General features: G+C 35.5%; 1 protein-coding gene across 17 annotated transcripts in view; it reads left to right on the plus strand.

Moving 5' to 3' along the window:
• The window catches only part of RNF180 (ring finger protein 180), a 242,256-nt gene that overhangs the window by 16,914 nt on the left and 199,948 nt on the right, over positions 1-25,394 (plus strand). For 12 of the 17 annotated variants that reach the window (XR_012414537.1, XM_045393761.3, XM_045393764.3 and 9 more), the window contains exon 2: positions 18,565-18,699. Coding sequence is in view for 11 of the 17 variants with exons in the window: in XM_045393761.3 (XP_045249696.2) it covers positions 18,565-18,699 (135 nt within the window). In the remaining 6 variants the exon portion in view is untranslated. Of the gene's footprint in view, positions 1-18,564; positions 18,700-20,587; positions 21,082-25,394 lie in introns of all 17 variants that reach the window. The other 5 variants (XR_012414538.1, XR_012414539.1, XM_073995134.1 and 2 more) reach the window with 2 other exon arrangements.

Here is a 25,394-nt window from a genome sequence, read left to right on the forward strand (position 1 = left end):
AGCAAGTCTGCTCCTTCCACGTTCTTCTGCCTGCTTTATTCTAGCCTCGCTGACAGCTGATTAGATGGTGCAACCCAAATTAAGGGTGAGTCTGTCTGCCTTTCCCAGTCCACTGACTGAAATGTTAATCTCCTTTGGCAACACCCTTACAGACACACCCAGGAACAATACTTTGCAACCTACAGTCCAATCAAGTTGACACTCAGTATTAACCATCACACATAGGTACCACAAAGCACTGGCAGATCTGACACAAAAAGAACCCTGTTGATTATGCGTGGTATCAATGGCAATTACAGTTTTTTAAAAGGGTTTCCGCTCCCAGAAAAATAGGTAGGCGATAAAGGGTATTGAAAAATGCCCTCGCTGAAGAATATTGAGCTAAAAATCAGGTAGTAAAGGCCTGTTAAGGATAGGTGAACAAGACGGAGTGCATTGTATGTCAGCAGCCTTTGCCTAGATAGGAGCAGATGGGCAGGAAAGTGATCATGGGTAGTTTCCCTCAACTTGTCTGTCTGACACCAAAGTTTGGGCAGATCTCTCTGTAATCTCCCGGTGTATGCGAAGATAAAGAAATAAAGCAGCCTGAAATGAAACCTCTGAAATACTGTGGAACGAGGGAAGATTTATTAATGAAAATAATTGTAATAAAACATTAATTTCAGTAATTTGACTGATAGTGGTTTATGAACACCGTGTTTTATATCAGTAGTGCTCAAACTGTGTCTCAGGGACTCTGCAAATAGTGAAATATTTAACCCCTTAATTTCTTTGGTCAGGTTGACATTTTGGGGTTCCTTATAAGATTTTGTATGAGGGAAAAGTGCAACTGCTGCTTTCTTAATATGATTCACAAAGAAAATTATTTTAAAGAAATTTCACAAAATGAATCAATCCAATTGGATTAGAAGATCTTCACTGATCACCATTAAATATTTTATTGTGAAACTAGGAGTGCTGAATTTACTGAGAGTCATGAGGAACTTCAGAATGTAGGAAACATTAGTGTCTGGAAACATTTAAAGAAAATAAGCTAAATTGCATACTTCAGGAGCCTCCAGGGGCCTCAGTGAATGAGAAGACAGAAGAAACAACTGGGACAGCTTGGCTGTTTTAGTATTATAACCTAAATCTTTATCTTAGTGTAAGATCTAAGAGTATCACTGAATTTCAGGGAGATACATGCTAAAGAACTATATAGAACAGCTTTCTCCAGAGGCATTTGCTGCCAGATAGTAGTAAGTTTATAGGAAAATAAGTGATAGCAAATTGGGTATGTCTTGATGCAGATTCCATATTCTCAAAGAAAGGGAGAAAAGTACGCAAAAGCAAAGAAAAAGTTTAAAAGTAAAGAAGGCTGCCAGTATTCATATGGCAAGATAGTAGTGTGTGCAGAGTTTTTTCAGACCCTGTCAATGTATTGGACCCTGTTTTATTTTTAGAATGGCTAAAGGAGAGTACTTCCAATGTCACCCAAAAGGTGATCAATACTGAATGTAGATCTTGACTTTCCACCTTGGAGCTAGTTGCTGCTTCCTTGCCTTACCTTCTGCTACTGTAGCCAGCTAAGATGCCAGCAGGTTGGGGTGGACGACCAATGATGTTTGTTGCATCCTCCATTCCAGTATGTGCCCATCAGCTTAGAATTCTGTCAGAACTTCAGTGCATCTTGCTCTTCTCATCCTTAGAAATCTCAAGACTACAAAATAAGAACATCCTCCTCACAAAGTGGTGGGAATAATTTGAGAAGTCACTTAACTTCTAGGACTCAGTTTCCTCACCTATAAAATGGAGTTAACAGTCCCTACCTCATAGGAATGTCTTGATTAAGGGAACTAATGCCACTTAATAAGTACTACACTAAAACATTATAGCTAGTTTTAAAAATAATATGCTTTGATTTCATGTTTTATATGTGGAAATTTTAGTTTTGAATATATGGAGGATATACCACTTTCTGGCCTATTGCCTATTAAAAAGGGATAAAGTGTACCTTTTTTTTTTTTTTTTGACACAGTCTCTCTCTCTTGCCCAAGCTGGAGTGCTGTGGTGCTATCTTGTCTCACTGCAACCTCAATCACTGCAACTTCAATCAATTCTCATGTTTCAACCTCTTGAGTAGCTGGGATTACAAGTGTGCGCCACCACACTTAGCTAATTTTTGTATTTTTAGTAGAGATAAGGTTTCACCATATTGGCCAGACTTGTCTTGAACTCTTGGCCTCAAGTGATCTGCCTGCCTTGGGCTCTGAAAATTCTGGGATTACAGGCATGAGCCACCGCGACCAGTTAGAAAGTATACATTTTTTGATAGATAGTTTCATAAACAGCATAATAACATATAGTCATCAAACCACATATCATGTCCTGAAACTCAGACTGTGTTCTTTAATGGATTTTCTAAAACATCAATCTCTATAATAGCTTTATTAGGCTGAATTGGGCACCCCCAAATTCATGTGTTGAAGGCCTAATTCCTAGTACCTCAGAACATGACTGTATTTGGAGGGTAGGGATTTTAAATAGGTGATTAAGTTAAAATCAGTTTGTTAATGCGGGCCCTGATCCGATCTGACTGGTGTCCTTATACAAAGAACAAATTTGGACACATAAAGACCTACTGGGTATGTGTTCCTACAGAAGACAGATCATGTGAGGACACATTGAGAAGACAGCCATCTGCAACCCAAGGAGAGAGGTCACAGAAGAAACCAAACCTGCTGATGTCTTGATTTTTGGCTTCTAGTCTCCAGAGCTGTGAGACGATAAGTTTCTGTTGTTTCAGCTACCCAGTCTGTGGTACTTTGTTATGGTAGTCCTAGCAAACTCATACAGTTGTCCTGTTTTTAGTGATTTTGGTTTGATCTTTGAGTGTAAGTGGTAACAGCCTTATTTGCCCATTATAGAGTGCTTTATTATCTTTTTTTTCTAATTGTTTTAGCATCTATTGATGGTTTTATCTAGATCCATTATTTCATCAGGGGTCAAAAATGGTAATTTTAATATAATCACCCTTCCTTTTTTTAGCACTGTGCTTCTATACTGAAGAATTTTTGTTCACCAACTATTTGGTTACTGTGAAATTGTCTGTATTGCAAAGGTACAGTAAATGCTTGATTGGATTCTTTCTCTTTAAATTCATTTTTAGGTTCTGACATCTTCCATATCACCTGAGAATCCTAAATTTCAGGTTTGGGGATTTGAATTTATACTATTAGGGTGAGCCAAAGACTTCCAAACTGAGAAATATATAAAGTATCCCTGGGCTGGTGATACCTTTGAAACACCTGGCAGATACATTGTGAAACTCTGTTTCGAGGAGGGACAGGTTCTCAAGGTCCCATGCTAGTCTCATGATAAAGGTAAGTTTATTTCCCAAGCTGCAGAATCCATGAGGAAATGAATGAGAGTTAATATATCCCCAGAAAATTTAGGTAAACCCAGATCTCAGTCTTTGGTCTTTTCTCTGTCCATACTCACAAACTTGTAGATATCATTTATTTTCATGGCTTTAGAGAACCATCCCAAATTTAAATCTTTTTTTCAGAGATCTTATACCTAAGTATGTCACAAACCAACTCCTGGCTGTCCTTTCTGCTTCACTGGCAGCCTTTCCCATACCCATTGATGGCAGTTTCATCTTTACAGTTGCTTATGACAAAGAATTTGGAGATCCTTAGCTCCCTGTAGACTCAACTCTACATCCAATCTGTCTGGAAATCATCTCTGCTTTACTTTCAGTATATATCTAGAATTTGACCATAACTTAACACCTTCACTGCTATCACCTTAATCTGACTTTTGGCTATATTCCTGTAGCAGCATTTTTCATCATAATAGGGTTTGTCTGATAGAAGAGTTAGTTGATACTTTTCATAAACATAGTCCTGTTTTACACTCAGAGAGTTTTATTTAAAAATAAATATAATAATTCATTTAAAAAGTACTGCTTTATCTCATTTTCTTTATGTAATTATGAGTAAATTAAGAGTTTACTAGGAAAAGGGCAGAAGCTTGTAGAAGTGTATTGTATACTAGGACAAGCATTTTGATTCAACCAGAATCATATGAGTATGTAAATCATAATTTAGTTTCTAATTAGGTTTTTTTCCCGTGTAATACAACCTAATGTACTTAAACATTGGTTTGACTCTTAGGTGAATTTATATGAAGTAAAGAATGTGGTTTGTACCTGATATGTTTGAATTTCCTTTCAATGCCCAAAGAGAGAACAGTAGCTCTAATTGCCATAAATTCATTTCAGCAAGATATATACTCACATACAAGACTGTCTGTGGTATTGAGGGGGACTACAAAAACTTGAGCTACTGCTTATACCCTTTCTCTGGGAGCTTACAAGTAGAGGAAGAATCAGATGTACACATTAGTGTGGTATCTGGTGACTCAAAGACATAAGTACTACACAAAGGCATAGGTAACAGATGAACGAAGGTATCAGATGAACAAAGGTAAAAGCTGTTTAGGAACAGAGAAACAAAAGTTCTAGAAATGTAAAACTCTCTTTTGGGGAAGATGGGGGATAAATAAGTAAACAAGCCCAAATTTCTTGGCTTCCCAAGCAGTGCTTTATTGGTCACTGTTTTATCTGCTAGGAGATACCTCGTTTTTTTTTTTTCCTCCATTATCTGGCAGTTTTTTGGAGCCATATCTTTTGGGTAACCTAGTATAGTTGCGTCTCTATCAAACAAAATGTCTCTGTGTGTGACAATTCCTCTTCCCTGAAGTAAAAATGATTTTGAAGCCAAGTCAATGTGCTTGTCTGTGAAGCCGCCTTTCATCTGAATCCTTTCTTGATTGCTGATACATCAAGAAGAATATATGTATCTAGTAAGAGTATAGCAAATTAGACAAATACTTACTATCCACACTTGGTTAAAACAATGCTTTATGTCATATTAATATATTTCACATAAGGTAAATATGTTTTAGCCCATATTTCCCCTTCTAAGACGTCAACCTGAGAAGCAGTTGGGGGGAAGAAGGCTCCATTTGAGTTCAGGCTCAAGTCTTTATTTAGATGTTTTCCTTTGAGAACCCTGACAATTTTTGCCTGTTCTCTCCCAGTCAACTGGCTTAGAACCCCTCTCACCCTCTCATATGCTTTCATAGCACATGTCTTTGTTATTCTTTATGTTCTGTGACAAAATAATAGTTTTTCAGCAAATAATTACTGAATAGTAACTGAAAAGAAATTTCCTGATTTTATTTTCTTCTTTACTGTATCTTTATGGTCCAATCAGAAATATTATTGGCACCTTTATTAAAATTGTATTTAGATGTGTCATGTCCTGGATTGCTCAAGAATCTCCAAAAATAATGAAAACTCTTCTTTGGAACCAGAACTTGTGTACTCATCATATGGTGATTTCTGAAAGTCCCTTATAAATACTGACATGCACACACCATTTTGAAAAGTGTATTTCAGCATTTTGTACAATTCTCTTAATTCTGCATGCAATTTCTACCTTTCATATATTTTTCCCATAAGAAAGTAGTATGTAAAAAGTCAGTGAATGTATGGGTCCTGTTTATTGTTACTTTCATTCGTCTTTAAAATTCATTCTTTTATGAAAGAGAAGTAGCAATTAAAATGGACAGAACTAATCAGAACACATGTCTGCATTTCTTCAGTAGTATTTTATAATTCTTAAAGGTGTCACTTGTATTGAAAGACTGCAGTGGGCATTCAAGTCTAAGTGCCTGAGATATGTTTGTAAGAAAAAAAAAAGGAAAAATGAGTCAGTTTACAAGAATAAAATGCTATTCAACTTTAATTGAAGTGTGTGACTTAAGAACCTATGGGACAAGATATGAAGTACTGGTAGTAAGTACAATGCGAAATTCATATTACTTTTTGTCATTAAGGTTGTTTATTATGCATTGCACTATGCCTAACTCAACAACCCAGAGAAGATAGAAGAGAAGTAGAGATAAGGAAGGTGAGAGGTGGCTAGATGGAGATGGGAAAAATACTTATAGATGTGAACACCAAATTATATGCAGAACCATTTAAACTGTTGAAGTTGACTTCATCATGTTCAAACACAGAAGTATGTAACACCAACAATTATTTAAGAAGACTGTGGTCTCTCTTTCTGTCATTTGTGTTGGACAGTTTGAATTAATAAATTAGCAGTTTCAAATGCAGTTTTCATTAATGCAGCGTAGAATTATAAAATGACAGTTTAGAAATCACCTGACATAATCTGTTTGTGTAGATGAAGTATCTGATATCTTTCACAAAGATTGAACAGTAATATGAGAGGGATCCTGGATTACAAACTCTGTCACCAAATAATACCGGTACTTGAAATATTCATTGAACTAAGTAAGGCACATACATTCCATCGGCATCTAGCCATAACTGTGAGAAGCTGTTTTAATTTCTACTTAATATAGGATTACTTTCTGTGTCCTAAGGTATTCTTAAATGAGTCACAAACAGATTTGGTGATTATCTGTTGTTTTGCAAACTCAGCTATTTTACGTTTTTGCAGTATTTCACAGATCATTGACTATAGTGTTGCTAGCATTTCTTTGCTGTGGCCTGCTTGGATTTGGACTTCTTTTATTTCAGTTCTTCCGTACTCACAATAGACATCAAGAAGATTCAGTATCAGTAGGGTGAGCTGACATGTAATCAGTTTTACAAAATAATTAATATCTGGGCAGCTCATCTGACAGAGTTATTATGTATGGTGTTCTGCTCATGTGAACAGCCACGGATTCCAAGGCCCACTTCAACAAAGCAGTTACGGATTATTGTTGGGATTGCTGTGCCCTGTATAACAATGAGATTTCCCTTACATTAAGAACATGGTATTTATTTATATCTACAAAAGGAATGCTCTTTCTCATTTTCTGGAGACATAAGGTACTGAACACTTATAGTATACAACCTTTAGGTGATTAATTATGCTAAACTTAATGGTTACAAATACATTATGGTGCTTGTAAGCAAACAAAATATATGTACATATTTTTAAGTGCCCAGGAGGTATGGATAGTTTTTTTTTTAAGAAAGACAAAATTTAGAAATATTATTTGCCCTGAGATGGTTTGAACTGGCTAAATTATTTAAGCATTTTATTTTCTAAGTTGGTATACTTTGCTCCTTTTATAAATTTATCAATTTTACCTCACTTGAATTTTTATCTTAAGAAATATATTGATAATTGCTAAGGGAGCTCTAAATTCTTTGGTCATTTCTCTTCTTGATTTTTCTTTCTTGTTCACTAACAGGATTTTTACCCTTTGAGAAATATTTAATTTGGTGGGGTTTTTTTTGTACCATGACTTTATGCATGTGGTATAACAGAAAAGACACATAATAAACATGAGCATTCTAATAATGACAAAATTGGGAGGACTGTCTTGAGTTCTATAGGTACTGTTACGGACTGAATTGTGTCCCTCACACCCTGCCTCAAAATTCATATGTTAAAGGTTTAACTCCCAATGTGACTGTATTTGGACATGAGGTCATAAGGGGAAAATTAAGGTTAAATGAGGTCACAGGGTGAGACCCCAATCTGATAGGACTAGTGTAATTATAAGAAGAGGAAGAGACATCTGAAATATACACAAACAGAGGAAAGGACATGTGAGGACTCAGCAGAAAAGTGGCCATCTGCATGCCAAGAAGAGAGGTCTTACCAGAAAGAAACTCTGCCAATGCCTTGATCTTAGACTTTCAGCCTCCAGAACTATAAGACAAAAAATTTCTTTGGTTTAAGCCACCCAGTCTGTGGTATTGTGTTATGGTAGCCCAAGCAGAATAGTGCATATTTTGGTACTGTGAATTGGTATTCTCCTGTAACAATCACATAAAAATGTAGAAACACTTTGGAATTAGGTAACGTATGGAAGCTGGAAGAGTTTTGGTGCATCTGTTAGAAAAAACCTAGATTGACTTGAAGGAGTCATTGGTAGGAATGTGGATGTTAAAGATGATTCTGGTGAAGTCTCAGATAGAAATGAGGACTGTGTCATGGGAAATTGGAAGAAGGTAGTCCTTGTTATAAAGTGGCAACAAAATAAAAGAAAAACCTTGGCTGAATTGTATTCTAGTGCTTTGTGGAAGGTAGAACTTGTGAGTGATGACCTTGAGTATTTAGCAGAGTAGATTTGTAAGCAAAATGTTGAAGATGTGGCCCACTTTCTCCTTACCACTTACAGTCACCTCAAAAGGAGAAAGATGAATTGTACAAGGAATTTTAAGCTAAAGGGAACCAGAAATTAAGATTCTGAAAATTCTCAGACTGTTTATATTGTATAATAAATATTGGAAAGCATGTTCTGGAGAGGACACTCAATGTATGGTTGGACAATCTTTCCATTCATAAAACTGTGATGGGATTATAGCAGCAGAGATACTGCCATTTTGGATTAAAGGAGACAAGACAGGACAAAATAAAGGAAGGCTTTCAGACTTCTGGGATTCTACAGAAAAGGACCACAGGCCTATCTGGCTATGAATATGCCTTATCAACTTCAACAAAAGATAAGGACCTGAAGATGATACAGAGATGCCTCCATAGGCCCAGAGCACACAGACTCACAGGGCTAAGGCTGTTTCTTCCTCAGTTTCAGAGTATAGGGCCATCTCTTCAGTTTTAGTGGCTGAATATTTGTATACTTGTGTCCATAGCCTTAGGGGCAAGGCTGCCACCCAGAGCTAAGGGAGCAGGCCTACCATCTCAGTGGGCCAAGAAAGCAAAGCCACTGTTATGGTGGGCCTGTATGTCAGACCATTAAGCCAGAAAGGATTATTACTGTGCCTTAATATCTAATGGAATTTGTCTTGCTACTTGATGAACTTGCTTGCGACCTGCCACCCCTTTCTTTGTTCTGATTTCTTCCTTTTGGAATGATTCCGAATGGCAACCCTATGCATGTGCCACCATTGTATCTGAGAAGCGTATACATTGCATGTTTTCAGTTTCACAGCTGGAGAGGAATTTTGCCTCATGATTAGTCATACCTTGAGTCTCATCCATACCTGATTTAGATGATATTTAGATGAGACTTTGGATTTGGAGTTAATGCTAACGTGAGTTAAGACTTTTGGGAGCTGTTGGGATGGAGTGAATGCTATTTTGCATGTGAAGAGGACATGAATTGGGGGGTCCAGAGGGAGGAATGTTACAGATTGAATTGTGTCCTCTCCCCTAAATCCATATGTTGAAGTCCTAACCCCCAATTTGGAGATAAGGTTTTTAAGGAGGTAATTAATGTTAAATGAGGTCAAAAGGGTGGGGCTGTAACCCAGTAGGACTCCTGTCCCTAAAAGAAGAGGAGACACCAGAAATACACATGCACAGAGAAAAGGCCATGTGAGGACACAGCAAGAATGTGGCTGTCTGCAAGCCAAAATGAGAAGCCTCACCAGAAAACAACCCTGCCAGCATCTTAATTTTGAGTTTCCACCATTCAGAGCTTTGAGAAAATAAATTGATGTTGTTTAAGCCCCCCAGTCTGTGGTATTGTGTTATTGAAACCCAAGCAGACTAGTACATATATCATACTGACAAAGTATAACTTTTTTTACATTTAGAAAACCAATGTTGATAATAAAATTTCGAAAGAAGGGTGTAAAAACTCAAGACAAAAGTAAACTTCTCCTTTTTTTGTTAATGAATGCCAATAACTTTGAGTAGATGGTATTGTTATTAGATGTCGAAATAATTAGTTTTTTAAATTCATAGACTATTTTTAGACTAGTCTGTTTATAGAAAAAATGAGTGGAAAGTTACAGAAAGTTCCCATTTGTTTCTGTATGGAAAGTACAGAGTACTTCCTCTTACCCTCCAGTTTCTCCTATCATTAATGTCTTGTATTAATGTGGTATACTTGTTACAATTGATCAATGAATATTAACTAAAATTAATAATTTACATTAGGATTCATTCTTGGATTTGTATAGTTCCGTAGGTGTTAACAAATGTATAACATCATGTATCCACCATTACAATATCATACGGTATTTTTTCACTGCCCTAAAATTCTCCTACATTTCACCTGTTCATCCTTCTCCTCCTCCCACAGATTCTTAGATGTTTATACAAAGTGATGAAACTGCTAGAAAGCACTAAAGTTGGAAATTGTCTTTCTTTACTATTCTGATAGAAAATATAGACTATTTTACAAAGGTCAATGCATGAAATACAAACATATTTTTTCTGTTGTCTAATGACTTTAAAGACTAATATGTCAGTGTTTAATTGGCTTATTTTTTTGCTATTGAATTTTAGAAGATTATTATATATTTTTATATTAGCACCTTATCTAAATGGTTTCAAAATATTTTTATCCCCTTCCATAAGTTGCCTTTTCACTCTGTTGATTGTTTCCTTTGTGTGCAGAACTTTTTGGTTTAAAGTAGTCTTACTTGTCTATTTTTGGTTTTATTACCTGTCCATTTTGTGTCAAATTCAAGAAATCCTTGCCAAACCCAATGCCAAAAAACTCTGTTTTCTTCCAGGAGTTTTACAGGTTCAGATCTTATCGTTTAAGTATTTAATTCATTTCGAGTTGATTTTTGCATATGGTGTAATATAGGGGTCCAATTTCTTTCTTTTTTTTTTTTTTTTTGCATGTGGGTGTCCAGTTTTCTCAGCATCATGTGTTGAAGAAACTGTCCTATTCCCCCACTGTGTTCTTGACACCTTTGTCAAAGATCGCTTGATCATATATGCCTGATTTTGAGATAGCAAACAAGCAATTAAAAATGGGTAATAGACTTGAATAGACATTTTTGCAAAGAAGACATATGGCCACTAATACATGAAAGTGTTCTTAATATCAGTAATCATCAGGGAAAGGCAGTTCAGAATTACAGTGAAATATTCCCTCCCATCTGTTAGGATGTTATCAAATAAACAAAATGTAAGTGTTGGCCAGGATGTAGAGAAATTTTGTACACATTTGATGGGAATATCGAATGGTGTAGTCACTGTTAAAAACAGTATGGAGTGGCCAGGCACGGTGGGTCACGCCTGTAATCCCAGCACTTTGGGAGGCCGAGCTGGCGGATCATGAGGTCAGGAGTTCGAGACCAGCCTGACTAACACAGTGAAACCCCTTCTCTAGTACAAATACAAAAATTAGCCGGGCATGGTGGCGCATGCCTGTAATCCCAGCTACTCAGGAGGCTGAGGCAGGAGAATCGCTTGAACCCAGAAGGCGGAGGTTGCTGTGTGCACTCTAGCCTGGGCAGCAGAGTGAGACTCCATCTCAGAAAACAAACAAAACAAAAAACAGTGTGGAGGTCTTCAGAAAACTACCACATAATCCAGCAATCCTATGTCTGATGTATATACAGAATAATTGAAATAACAATCTCAAAGAGATAACTGCATCCTCATGTTTATTTCAGGATTATTCAGAGTAGCCAAAATAAGGAGAGAAAAATCCAGGTGCCCATTGACAGATGAATGCTTGCAGGAGGTGTGGCATATATATATACAGTGAAACATTCAGCATCGAAAAAGAAGGAAATCCTACCATTTGTGACAACATGGATGAACCTAGAGAACATTATGCTAAGTGAAATGAGGCAGTCACGTAATGGCAAATATATTATTTTACTTATATGAGGTTATCTAAAATAGCCAAACTCATAGATGTAGGGAATAGAATTGTGACAGTCGGAATGGGGAAAGGAAATCGGTAGCTGTTGCTTAATGGGTATAAGGTTTTAGTTATGTAAGATGAATAAGTTCTACAGATCTGATATGCAATATATTACCTATAGTTAACAATACAGTATTATACACTTTAAAATATTTTGAGGATAGATTTCATTTTAAGTGTTCTTAACCAAAACCAAACCCTACAAAGGACAAGGAAATTTTTGGAAGTGATGGATATATCTAGTACCTTGATTGTGGTGGTAGAATCTTGGACATATACATATGTCTAAACTCATCAAAATGTGTATATTAAATATATGCAATTTTTGTATACCATTTATATCTTAATAAAGTTTTTTTAATAAAAGAATTAACATCAGTCAATATAAAGGATAGCAAATCACAAAGTTACCTGTTTTGAGAGGTTCTCAGCTTTACGTTAGATCTTTCTATCTTGGCCCATTCCCAGTTGCTTAGGATTTGGATTGTGAAAGTCTTCTTTAGCGTTTAACCAGTTCTTTGGTAGTGACAAGGGCTGGTACTATTTATCCACATATAAATTTATCTGTGTTGTATATCACTTTAATAAAGAAAGATCAGCCTGGATTCATTTCCACACTTTCTTGTTCTCCAGTTTTTCCTTGGTAATGGATAAGTAATCCCCATATGGGCAATGGTGTGAAAACACATCTGTGATTTCTTGTCTCATTGCAAGGACTTGACTTTTACCTACCCTAAAACCTTGGCCTTTTAACCAGGGCCCAATAATAAGAGTTGTCACTGTAGACACTGCCCCATATTGGGCATTCTTTACCTACTGTTATCAAACAGAGGCAAGCATAAGATTATATTGATGAGAGGAAAAGAGGGAAAGGAAAAGAGACACACTTTAAAGTTACAAGTTTTAAAAGAAATTTTCATATTGAAATATACATATAGAAAAATGAACAGATCACAAGTATACAGCAAATGACTTTTCACAAACTGAACGTGTATTTATGTATGTAAAATAGCAGTACCCAGAGTAGGAAAGCTAATAGTATGTTAGAAATTAGTGTATTTCTAGTATCACAGAAGCTTATCAGGTATTATGTTGACTTATTTATAAATTTAACATTGTATCCCAGGAGTTTTTTTTTTTTCTTTTTTTTTTTTTTTTGAGTAGTACAGTTTCTCCTTCAAATAAGGAAAACTATATAGGAAAATATTTTCCATGATCTTATCCTCACCAGTTATCCTAGTGAGAAATGTACATATTGGGTGTAGAGTGTCTTCTGATTGATTAGTAATACTGAGAGTTATTTCATGTAAGTCCAAAAGTTGAATTTAAACATGTTTAAACCAAGCATATTTACTAATATAGGAAAAGTTTTATATACCAAGTATATGAAAGTGATGTAGTGAAAATCATTTTAGTAAGTAGATAGTTATTAACCACCTCCTGTGTAGTTAGGAAATAAAGAAATACCATATCAAAGGGGTGTTTTGTGTGTGTGTAATGTAAGTTTTGTTTATTCATACATGTGTTCTCTCCAGTTCCTCAGCATCAGGGAACAAACTTGCTAACTGTTGTTATTTATGTGAGTAAGTCCTCACTTAATGTCATTGATAAGTTCTTGGAAACTACAACTTTTATTGGAATTTAGTATAATGAAACCAATTTTACCATTGGCTAATTGATGTAAATAAGAGTTAATTTCCTATGGCATATTTCTGGTCACAAAAACATCATCAAACTTTTAAGTAAAGACCAAAACACTTCTAATATTAAGTATTAAAGTAAATGTAAGCTTTACAGACATTTAAGAAATCAAGACATTTAAGAAAATAAGATCAATATTCACCCAGTTATTCTACTTCAGGGTTGCAGCTGGCAGAAACCTAATCTGTCAGCTCAGGGTGCAAGGTGGGAACCAGCCCTGGACAGGGCACCATTCCATCACAGGATGCACTCACACTGTCTCAGATTGGCACAATTAAGACATGCCAGTTAATCTAATATGTACATCTTTGGGACATGGGAGGAAACTGCAGTGCCCACAGAAAACCTGCACAGATATGGGGAGAGTATGCAAACTCCACACAGACAGTGGCTCTGGTCAGGAGTTGATTATTTTTCTCATAATGTTACAATGGAAATTGACTTTCCTTTCCTCATCAATTTTATAACTAGGTGATATTGAATAAAACAATGTTATTCAAGGGCCTGCTGTATTTCTAACAAGATGGAAACACCTGTAACCTAAAAACCAAAAAATGAAGTCATATATTAACAGGAACTTAGTTTGTTTTTTGTTTCTTTGTTTTTTTTTTTCCCTCACTGTTTAACGCTTTCTGATGCTATATCTCTTATTTACTAGCATTAGCTAGGAGTTGTGCTACAAATTTGGATAATAGGAAAAATAGTGAGCGTCATTGTATTCTCCCTGATTTTAATGGAATGATTTTAAAGTTTCACCATCAAGTAATATATGATTGCTAATGTTTTTGATAAATTCCCTTTCTCTCAGGTTAAGGAAATTTCCTTCTGTTGCTAGGGTGGTGGTTTTTGGTTTTGTTTTTCATTTCTGACTAAATGTTGAATTTCACCAAGAGTTTTATTTTTTGCAGTTTTTAAGGTGAGCATGTTTTTCTGTTAATCTTCCATTTCAGTATATTGAATAATTTTTCACCCAATTTTGACCATTCTTGAATTCCTGAAAGTAATCTTACTTGGTCAAAATGTATTATTATTTTAATTCATTGATGGATTCTGTTGGCTAATATTTTATTTAGAATTTTAGCATCTATGTTTGTAAATAGATTGGTTTATTTTTTTCTCATACCTTGTCTAGTTTTATATTTCCTTGTCTAATTAATATGTCAAAGTTATATTACTCTTATAGAATTATTTGGAGGAGCTGTTTTTTCTTTTCTGTATTCTGGACTACAGTTTATAGGTTATAAAGATTATTTCATTAAAGATTGGTAAAATATGGCAGTTACAGCATTTATGCTTATATCCCCCTTCCAACTTGCTTTGGAGAAGATATCTGAGTTCTGTTTCAATATTAAAAATTGTTTTGTTTTATTCGTATTTTCTAACTTTAGGTTAATTTTAATTTATAATTTTGTCCACCTCAAGTTTAAATTTATGAATAACAAATAAAAAGGTCAGCAAAGACTAAAGACCCAGGAATGTGGAATTATTACTGTGCCAAATGCTGGTATTTTACCATAAAGTGTAGCAAATAGCAAAGGATAGACAAATAAATGCAACTTTGTTATGGAGATTATCATTCCAGTGCTTGGTATTATAAAAAATTTCAACTTAATCTGTTATAAATATGTTTCTCCATAGGGACTCATCTATCATTCCTAAATATTTTGAAGAATGTTATTGAGAAGTAAGATTTTCAAAAACAACATTTTTGAGACAGCTGTTCTGCATAAAGTAGCATTTTTCTAAATGTGGTTCATGCCCCTGATGTCTGTGAGACCTTGTCAAAGAATCTGGTCAAAACTGTTTTCTTGGTAATATTAAGATGTCGTTTGCCTTTTTCACTGTGTTGACATTTGCACAAATAATACAAAAGCAATAGTGGGTAAAACTGCGGGTCCCTTAGCAAAATCAAGGCAATGGTGACAATCTGTACTGGAAGTCATTTTATTCGTTACCACCATACAGATGCAAAAAACCTGTTTATTGAAGCAGTAAATAATATTTTATTAAATCTTTACTTTTAAGTACATCTTTTAAATGTTCTTTGTGGGAAAAAATGAGAAGAACCCATAGAGCACTTCTGCAGTCTACTGAAGGCCGATGATGGTCTTGAGGAAAAACCCATGTTCAGTTGTTTTGGTTGAGAGTTGAACTAGGTACCTTTTCATGGCACATTATGTTTTACTTGAATGATTGGCAAACTGTGTATTCAGACATGGATATTTGGCAGTGTTATAAGTGATAAATTTGAACTTTATGCAAAGATTTATATCCTAGAAACCCTGAATTAGAATCTCTTAGATTGTGGCCCACTGACTTGTATTTAAGTAAATTCAAGGGGTTCCTTATTCTGTATATTTGAGGAGATGACATTGAACCGAGATCTAAATGATGAGAAAGGAGCCAACCATGCAGAGACCCAGGAGAGGTGAGGAGGTCTAGACAAATGTTATCCAGTAGAAATACAATGCAAACCTTATCTATAAAGCCACACAAACAAGTACAAAGAAGCAAGTTAAATTAATTTTATAATACATTTTCCTTAACTTGGTATATTAGAAGTATTATTTCAACATGTACTTAAAAATACTGAGATATTTTACGTTCTTTTTTTCTACCAACACTTCAAAATCTGAACATCTCAATTTAGATAAGTCACATTTCAAGCACTCAATAAGCATGTCTGACTAGTAGCTACTGTGTAGAATAGCTCAGATCTATGAAGAGTGAACAGCCAGTACAAAGGCCCTGAAGGAGATTCGTAGAGAGATGTGCATTGGCATTTGGAAATTGAAAATATTGGATTAGAGCTTTGGAACAAGACCAAAACAGATCTATGGATGTAAAAATCATTGATACAGAAGAATTATCGCACAGAGTGAGTATAGTTTTCAGTGTTTAAATGAAGACTTACAATAATCTCCTACAGGCTTTTTTTCTACTACATAATTGTACCCCAAGAAAGCATGAAAAAATTTCAGGGAGAAGAGGGCAGGTATCTCAGGGTTGGAGGGCACAGGCAGATGTGGAGTTTCTCCATATTTGATTTTGATATGACTCCTCCCTACAGTCCCTATCCTGGCTGTGGACCACTGGTTAAAAGGGAGGTGAAGATAAAAGAGGCTAAGAAGGATGTAGAGAGGAAAGAAGAATACTAAAGAAGTTGTGTTAGTGCTTCAACAATGAAGAAAGAGGAGGGCAGGACATTTGCAAATTAAGCAATTTTTTTTTTTTTTTTTTTTTTTTTTTGAGAGAGTTTCACTCTTGTTGCCCAGGCTGGAGTGCAGTGGCACGATCTCGGCTCACTGCAACCTCTGTCTCCTGGGTTCAAGCAATTCTCCTGCCTCAGCCTCCCGAGTAGCTGGGACTACAAGGCGTGTGCCACCACACACGGCTAATTTTTTGTATTTTTAGTAGAGACGGAGTTTCACCATGTTGGCCAGGCTGGTCTCGAACTCCTGACCTCAGATGATCCACCTACCTTGGTCTCCCAAAGTGCTGGGATTACGGGCGTGAGCCACCATGCCTGGCCAAATTAAATGATTTTTGGTGATCATTGAGGTTGCAGTTAAAATGGAGTGGTCAACTGGGCTAAGATGCATTCTGAAGATGGGTCAGTAGAGACAAAACTGCAGCTTATCTACTTGAAGGTCTGAACTAGAGGGGCTTGCTTTGCCCTCAGCCAGAGTTCTTTAAGTCCTGCCTTTAAAGTTGATTACTGTCTGTCCATGTTCCCTCTCTTATAGTTGCATTTTACTTCATTGTTAATTGTATACACGTCTCTGTGTTCACTCTGACCATACTATAGATTCCCTTGGGGATTTTTTTTTTTTTTTTAAATGTCCATTTCTACCTCCATCCCCATCTCACAATCAGTAAAAATTTCTAGGAGTGGGACCTAGGCATCACTGTTTTTTTAAAGCTTCCCAAGCGATTCTATGTGCTACAGTTGAAAAACTGCTGATCTGTAGCATAGTGAGCACCTCTGAGACAGAAAGTAAGTTTTACTCATTTTCGTGTTCCCAGAGTTTGACTCATTGTCTGGCACATAGGTAGCTTTCAGTAAGTGTTGGATGAATGAGAAATGAATGAACAAATGAAATGTGGCCAGGGAACTAGGCAGGCCCATGTGGGTAGCCTGATAAATTAATATTGCCTTTCTTTATAATGGATAATTACCAGACAAGTTATTTAACACCCTGTACCTATTTTGGAATTGTTAGATATTAGTGTGAAACTATTATCCCAGATTGGTTTAAATCAAAGTAGTGACATAAAATCTCAGGTGCAAAAATAGATTGCAAAATTGGTGGGGCTGTTCTCTGAGTCTTGCTTGATTATATACCAGAGGTAGTATATAGTTAACTGTACCAAAAAGTACAATATAATGGAGACTGTTGCTTTGAGGATAAAGGATTTTTGCTATCAATTTAAAGTAGACACTTCCAACTTTCACAGAATTAACAACACGGTAAATCTTATTTTTAAAATTTAATGGTATGACTATTCAAAACATCCTGCTTATAAGAATATTTAGTTCTTTGTCATGACTTTTTAAAACCGCTATAGGCCAGATGCAGTGGTTCACGCCTGTAATCTCAGGACTTTAGGAGGCTGAGGCAGGGGGATTGCTTGGAAAGCCAGGAATTTGATACCAGCCTGTGCTACCAAGCAAGACCCTGTCTCTACAAAAAAAAAAAAAAAAAAAGCCAAGCGTGGTGGTGCACTCCTATAGTCCCTGGTACTCAGGAGACTGAGGCAAGAGGATTGTTTGAGCCCAGGAGTTCGAGTCTATAGTGAGCTATGATTGTGCCATGGTACCACAGCCTGGGTTACAAGAGTGAGACCCTGTCTAAAAACAAACAAACAAAAAAACTCCTGCAGTAACTTATTGAATTGACTCTACAGATTGCGTTTACCACTTTTAGTGAGAGTCAAGTGAAAAACAGTAGATATAAAACTTTTTGCACAAAGAAAATAACCTGGTAAGTCACTAACATAATGCATCATCATAATTAATTGGAATTTTCAATCTCAGATGTAATGTATAGAGTACCCCAGACCTAAGACCTGATAACTAGTATGTACCTTAATAAATGATAGTTCACTGCTTTATGCTCCACTTGTAGCTAATGCTGTGCTAAGGATTTAGAGAGTCCAGTTTATCTGACAGTTTAACAGTCTAAAAATGCATTATTGTTTCCACAGATGAAAAGAAGCAAAGAATTGATAACTAAAAATCATAGTCAAGAGGAAACAAGTATTCTTCGTTGTTGGAAATGTAGAAAATGTATAGCAAGCTCTGGTTGTTTTATGGAGTATCTTGAGAATCAAGTGATTAAGGTGAGTATTGGTAACTTCAGTCTTTGTTTCCTGGTAGAGGAGTGCTGTGGTTTATCCACACACATGCATACTTATTCTTCTCTACCTTATTAAGAATATTTATAGTTCTTTGTCATGACTCTTTGACTCTTACCTTATTTCACCTGACCCACTGAAAACATTCTAAAGTGGTATTCAAAAAGCATCCACCTTCCACAGTTAAAATTAATTTTGCCTTTAATTACTAATGTTAATATGACATCAGTGTTTTAAGTGCAATGTTATAGGCATAAGCTGAAGATAATAGTCAATGTTTTTTATTACCACTATGAGTGAGCCTCAGTAATCACTGCACAACTAAATTCAGATTCCTAGTAAGAATTGGAAACTTGTTGTATAGGTTCTTTTTTTTTTTTTTTTTTTTTTTTTGTATTCACTATGGGCCTAGAAGAGAAAGTTCATGTATAATATAAAAGTAACCCATAGGAAAACCTGAATAATATTCAAGTGTATGTTTGTTCATCCTGGTAAAAAATGAGTGTTTTTTAACAACAAAATAAAAATTCCTTCACTTCTCTAAGAGTAGTATCAAAGAGGCATGAACTAGAAAGTAATTAATTAATGGAGTTTGGAGGGAATTCTGAATTTAACAGAGAGAGTGACTGTAATCACCTGTCATTGTTTTCTTCTGCTTTTTTGAGAGACATACTCAGCTTTTGGTTTTTGTTTGTTTCGTTGTTTTACCTCAGTTATATTTGTTAATGATGGTTTCCCTTCTACTTTAACAAATTAGCCAGTCTAAACTGATAATAGTAGATAACTTTGATTGGATACTTACTACATGCCGAATACTTATTTTTTTGAGATGGAGTCTTGCTCTGTCGCCCAGGCTGGAGTGCAATGGCGCGATCTTTGCTTACTGCAACCTCCACCTCCCAGGTTCAAGTGATTCTCCTGCCTCAGCCTCCCAAGTAGCTGGGATTATAGGCTCCTGCTACCATGCCTGGCTAATTTTTGTATTTTTTAGTAGAGATCGGGTTTCACCATGTTGGTCAGGCTGGTCTCGAACCAAATACTTTTTAATGACTTGAAATAACATTTTAATTGGGAAAAAATACAAAACTTTTTATGCTAAGAGTATTTTGGTGGATATAACTTATATGTAATACAAAAATTAAATGCACAGCTTGATAAGTTTTATCAGCCCTGCCATGAATCAGATCAAGATATGCATTTGCATCACCTGAGGAATTTTTGTCCTGCCCTTCTGCAGGCAGTGGTCTCCTCACTGACGTCTTTCACCATAGTCTAGGTTTGCTTGTTCTTTACATTCCTTCAAATGGAATAATACAGCATGCACTCTTTTGTGCCTGACTTATTTTTGTCAGCGTAGTGTTTTAGAGATTTATGTTTTGCGTGTGTCAGTAGTGTGTTCCTTTTTTCTCCTGAGCCGTGTGCCACTTATGAATATACCACAGTTTATCAATTTTTTTCTGCCCAAGGACATTGGCATTCATTCCGGTTTTAAGTTATGAATAAAATTGCTATCAAAATTTTTATAATTTTTGTGATCATGTTTTATTGTTTCTTTTTAATATATGCATAAGAATAGATTTTTGGGGTCATGGGGGTAGATATAGTTTAATTTCTTAAGAAATTATTAGTAGTTTTTCAAAGTTTATGTTCACTTCTGGTGGCAACAGATGAGAATTCCAGTTACATCTTTGCCAATACTTAATATTTTCTGTCTTTATAATTTTAGCCATTCTGATAGATGTATAGTGGTATATATATCATTATAGCTTTAATTTTCATTTCCTTGGTGACTAATGATGTAGAGTACTTTTTTATGTACTTGCTGGTTATGAACTGTTTTAAATGCTTTTTAAATATTTTTCATTCCTTACAGTAACTCTTTGAGGAAGATAACCTATCATCTCCATTTGCTAGATAAGGAAACTGAGGCACAGAAGATTAGGTAATTTGCCCAGGTTCACACTGCTACTAAGAAGTGCAGCTGCAATTGGACTGGGCAGTGAGGCTCCAGAGCCTGTGCTCATAACCTCCACACTCTCTTTGCTGCGTTTGCTCTTCCTTCAGGATAGCATACAATGTCACTTCTCACTAGAGTGGCTGATCCTTTTATTTAGCTGGAGAACTCCCACTTATTCATTCATTAAAACATACTTAATGAGCAAGAACAGTTCAAGCACTGCTGTAGGATGTATTGGAATGGATAGTGGAAGAGTGGTACAGAGTTGAAAAAATATACTCTGGTCCTTAGGATCTCTAAAGTCTTGTTGAAAATAGGCCAACCAGTATAGCCTGATTTGAGGAGTACTCTAAAAGAGGAATGCAAACAAAATTCTGCCTGGGCTGGTCACAGAAGACTTCGCAGAAAAGGTAATATGTGAACATATATATGTTTGTTTCTTACAGATTTTAAAGTATACTTTGTAGACCATAAAATTCACCCATTGTTAGATAACAACTTAATGATTTTTAGTTGTGCAACCACCACTATATTACAATTTTGAGCTATTTTCATTACCCCATAAAGTTTCCTCAGGCCTCTTTGTCCTGCTCCCATCCCCAGGCAGCTTACCAATCTTATTTCTGTCTCTGTAGATTTATATGTAAAATAAAATGTATAAACATAATAAAATATGTAAACCATGGAAAATACCTTATAAAATAAAAATACATTCATTTATATAAAATTGCATATGTAATTTAAAAATATGTAAAAATTATATACTATATTATATAAAATACACAAATTATTTTAAAATGAAGAAATAATTCAATATCATGGTTAAGTCTTAGCAGAAGGAGTAGTATAAGCAGTGACTCTGAGGGGGGCTTCTAAAGTAATGTTAATGTTAAATTTCTTAATCTTGGTAGTGGGCATATTGGCATTTTCTTTAAGTTCCCTTTAAACATATTTTATATTTTATAAATCTGTATACATTATCAAAATATTAAAAATGAACATGAAAGGATCCTTTAAAGGAAACCACAGAACAAATTATTAGAACCCCAAAGTAATTTTATCAGTACTGTGCTGAAAGATTGCTAAATTTATCACCTATTAAAGTAACTATACAGTTAAAAATAAGCCATATATGTAATAAGTGTTTTGTTTCTGAATTTTCTGTAAATGAAATTACACTATGATTATTCTGGAAATTGCTGTTTTTACTCAGTATTACCATGTCGAGTGTAGATTTAGTTCATTTCCACTTCTGTATAGTATTCCAGTATAGTATTCCAGTATATTAACATATCTCAAACTTCATAATTCATTTTGTTGATAGTCATTTGACTTACATCTATTTATCTTGCTCTTATAATCAGTGCTGCTGTGAACTTTCTTATGCATATCTTTGCACACATGGGCATGAGTATTACTCTAAATGGAGTTCCAGCATCATAGGGTATGTGCATGTTCAACTTTACTGGACAATGCTGTTTTCAAATGACAGTCTCACCAGCAATAGTTCAGCATTGTTGTGATTTTACATCCTCACCAAAATTTAACATCTCATTCTCAGAGGTCAAGTGTGTTTTCTGCAAAATGTCTTCTTTTCTTGCCTGTTTTTCTATTAGGATGTTTTGTTTTTGATATTTGAAGATTCTGTGTTCTAAATACTAATCTTTTTTTGGTTATTGTGTTGAAACTATTTTTTCCAGTTTATGTAACTTATATTTCATTCTTGTGGTGTCTTTGTTGAACAGACATTCATAATTTATGAATGTATTAGTTCTGTCCTTTGTGTGTTGTACTGTTTAAGAAAATCTCTATCGTGAGGGGAAGATGTTTTTTCCTCTCCTTCTACTGAATATCAAAGTTGAGATAGGCAAGTTTCCTTGTGTGCCCTTCTGAGAAACAGGTTTCTCGTTTACCCTCATACTGAGGTTATAACCAGCTTTATGTAGGAAGTTTCTCTGTAGGTTCTTTCCATCCCAAGGGAGCCCATGGCTTTATCTCCTGTATTCCACATGCAGACATGAAATGGCTCTCAGAACAACATAGAGGATAAGGAAACTGGGGAAACAACATCAATAGCTGTTGACTCCGGGACCACACTTCTTTAGCCCTGACCATTGACAGGAAATTTTTTGTAATGTTGAGCGGATGTATCAGATGTGTCAAAGTTAGGTTGGTACGGAATTTGAACTGTAAGGGAAACTGGGACATTTGAGCTTTAGTTATCTAGCCACTGGCATGCAGTAAGACATGAGAAAGGGAATTTAGAATGGAGTTTCCAGACAATCTACAGTGCCCACAAGGAGAAAAGGGGACTTCAACCTTGCCTTCAGGCCTGAGATAGATGAAATGTGGGCAAAAACCAAAAACAAAATAACAACAATAAAGACCCTAAAGATGTAGAAATAAAATAACAGAAATGGTCTCCATTTGTGCAATCTGTGTTAGGGAGTGACGTCCTTAGTTTTAGTTAGTTTTGTTGGTTTTGGACATGTGAAGTTTATATGGCCTGTAGAATATTCAAATATTTTAGGAAGCTGCTGGGTTATGTGGATATGGGATTCAGAAGAGAGATCTGAACTAAAACTGTGGATCATCAGCATGTAAATTTTAGGTAAAGCTGTGAGAGTAGATGAGATTACCATGCAGTGTATGAATGGAGTGAGAGATAAGTAGTTCCTATCATATAGGAACATTTATAGGATAGACAAAAAGAGAAGCTCTCACAAAGGAGAAAAGAGTGAAAAAATAGAACTGAAAATTAGGATACAATATTATGGAAGTCAAGGGACAAACATTTTCTAGAAAAAAAAGTGTTGATTATTCATGTTAAATGTTAAATGAGATCTAAAAGATCAGACATTGCCTTCAGTGTGCAGACTGTATACTGCACAATTCTAGGGGGAGCTAGTTTGTGAAAGGTTTGCCCTGGATTTGTGCAGAGTTAGCATACAAACTATATATCCGTATGTAAAGACCCTAAATGAGAGTTAAAAGTGTCCATTGGTTTTAAAAGAAATCATTGGTCAACATTCATTGTAGTTGTGAGACTTTTAGGGACAGTTACCAAATTCCACTGGGTTCAGGTAATTGGGAGCTGAGGGATAATAAAACACTTAACAATAAAACACTTTAATTATTAGGTCATGACTTCTTCTGTCACCAGGCTATGAAGTATTTCATCTGTATAACACCATTGCCAATGGATTGGCTGACATGAATAGGACTGATGAATGTTGAATTGATTATTGCAGTATATACCTCCTCCCTCATGTCTTTTGGTTAGAAAATTTGCTTGTTTTCTCTCTGGCTTTATTATTCTGGTGGTAATTTTCCTTCAATGGCTGTAATATTGAAAGAAATATTTTTATTGCTTACTACATTTTTAATACTTTGTGTTCCCTTTTCTTAGTGACAGTATTTGTTCCATGCTAGTCTTACCACATGCTATGCTATGGACTGAATTGTGTGCCCTCCAAGTGCATGTTTTAAAGGTGCAGTCAGTGTTACTGTATCTGGAGATAGGGTCTTTAGGAGTTAATCAAGGTTAAATGAGAGCATAAAGATGGGGCCGAATCCAATAGGACTGTGGCTCTATAAAAGGAAGAAAAGAGAAAGAGATCCTGTGAGGACACAGTGAGTAATCAGCCACCTGCAAGCGAGAAAGAGAGCCCTCGCCAGAGCCAGAACATGCTGGTACCCTGATCTCAAACCTTCAACGTCTAGAACTGAGAGAAAATAAATTGCTATTGTTTAAGTCATTCAGTCTCTGGTATTTTGTGATGGCATCCCAAGCAGACTTAGACCGCACAGGTCCTGTAATAGGAACTGGAAATTCAAAGATGAGCAGAAGAGAAATGGTATGTCCTTGTGAAGGTTTCAGGATTTATCATTTAATTTTCTATTAATATTATAACATTTATAAATATATTCTAATTATAGTATAATTAATCATATTAAAAGTTTGATATTTATAACTTAATATTGAAATAATTTAATACTTGTAATATTGACCAGTTATATAAATATCAAATATTGATTATACATATAGATATAAATTATTAGCTGTTTCAGTGGCAAAAAGGAAAAGTATAGGAAGCCATAAGAGTAGGATATAGATAGGGTGCTGGACCTAACTGTAAGGTTTTTCTGAGGAAGTGACTTGTGTGGAGAAATGATGGATAAGTGAGGACAGTACAGGTGGGAGAACATTCCAAGATTCAGGACCAGCATGTTCAAAGGCCCTGTGGTGGATCCCCAGTTTACTAAAAGAGATTGCCATGATTGGAGTTCAGAGATGAAGAGGAAGTTTGGCAAGATCTGAGAGTAGAAAGTTGGGTACTGTTCAAATCATGTATGGTCTTGTAAGTCAAAGATTTTGATCTTTATCCTAGGAGCTGGGAAGTTAATGAGAGGAAGTAACATGACTTTTGAATTTTGAGATTAGTTTGGTAATAGTGTGAAGAGTGAATTAGAAAGGTACCAAGAATTGAGGGAGGGAGCCTGTTTGCTTTTTAAGTGAGGTTTTCATTTTTTTCAATTCATTGTGACCTTTTGATTATAAAAAGTTTTTAACCCTTAAAGTACCTTCTCAAAGTACAAATAGACAAACTAGGCAGTCCAATAGAATTTTGGCCTTTACATTTGTGACACTTTAGACAATTAATAATGTTGATTTAAATAACATTTTGATTACATAATCTTTTTTTGGGACGGAGTCTCGCTC

The sequence above is a fragment of the Macaca fascicularis genome, chromosome 6, assembly GCF_037993035.2.
Source record: "Macaca fascicularis isolate 582-1 chromosome 6, T2T-MFA8v1.1".
In the NCBI taxonomy this organism is placed as follows: domain Eukaryota; kingdom Metazoa; phylum Chordata; class Mammalia; order Primates; family Cercopithecidae; genus Macaca; species Macaca fascicularis.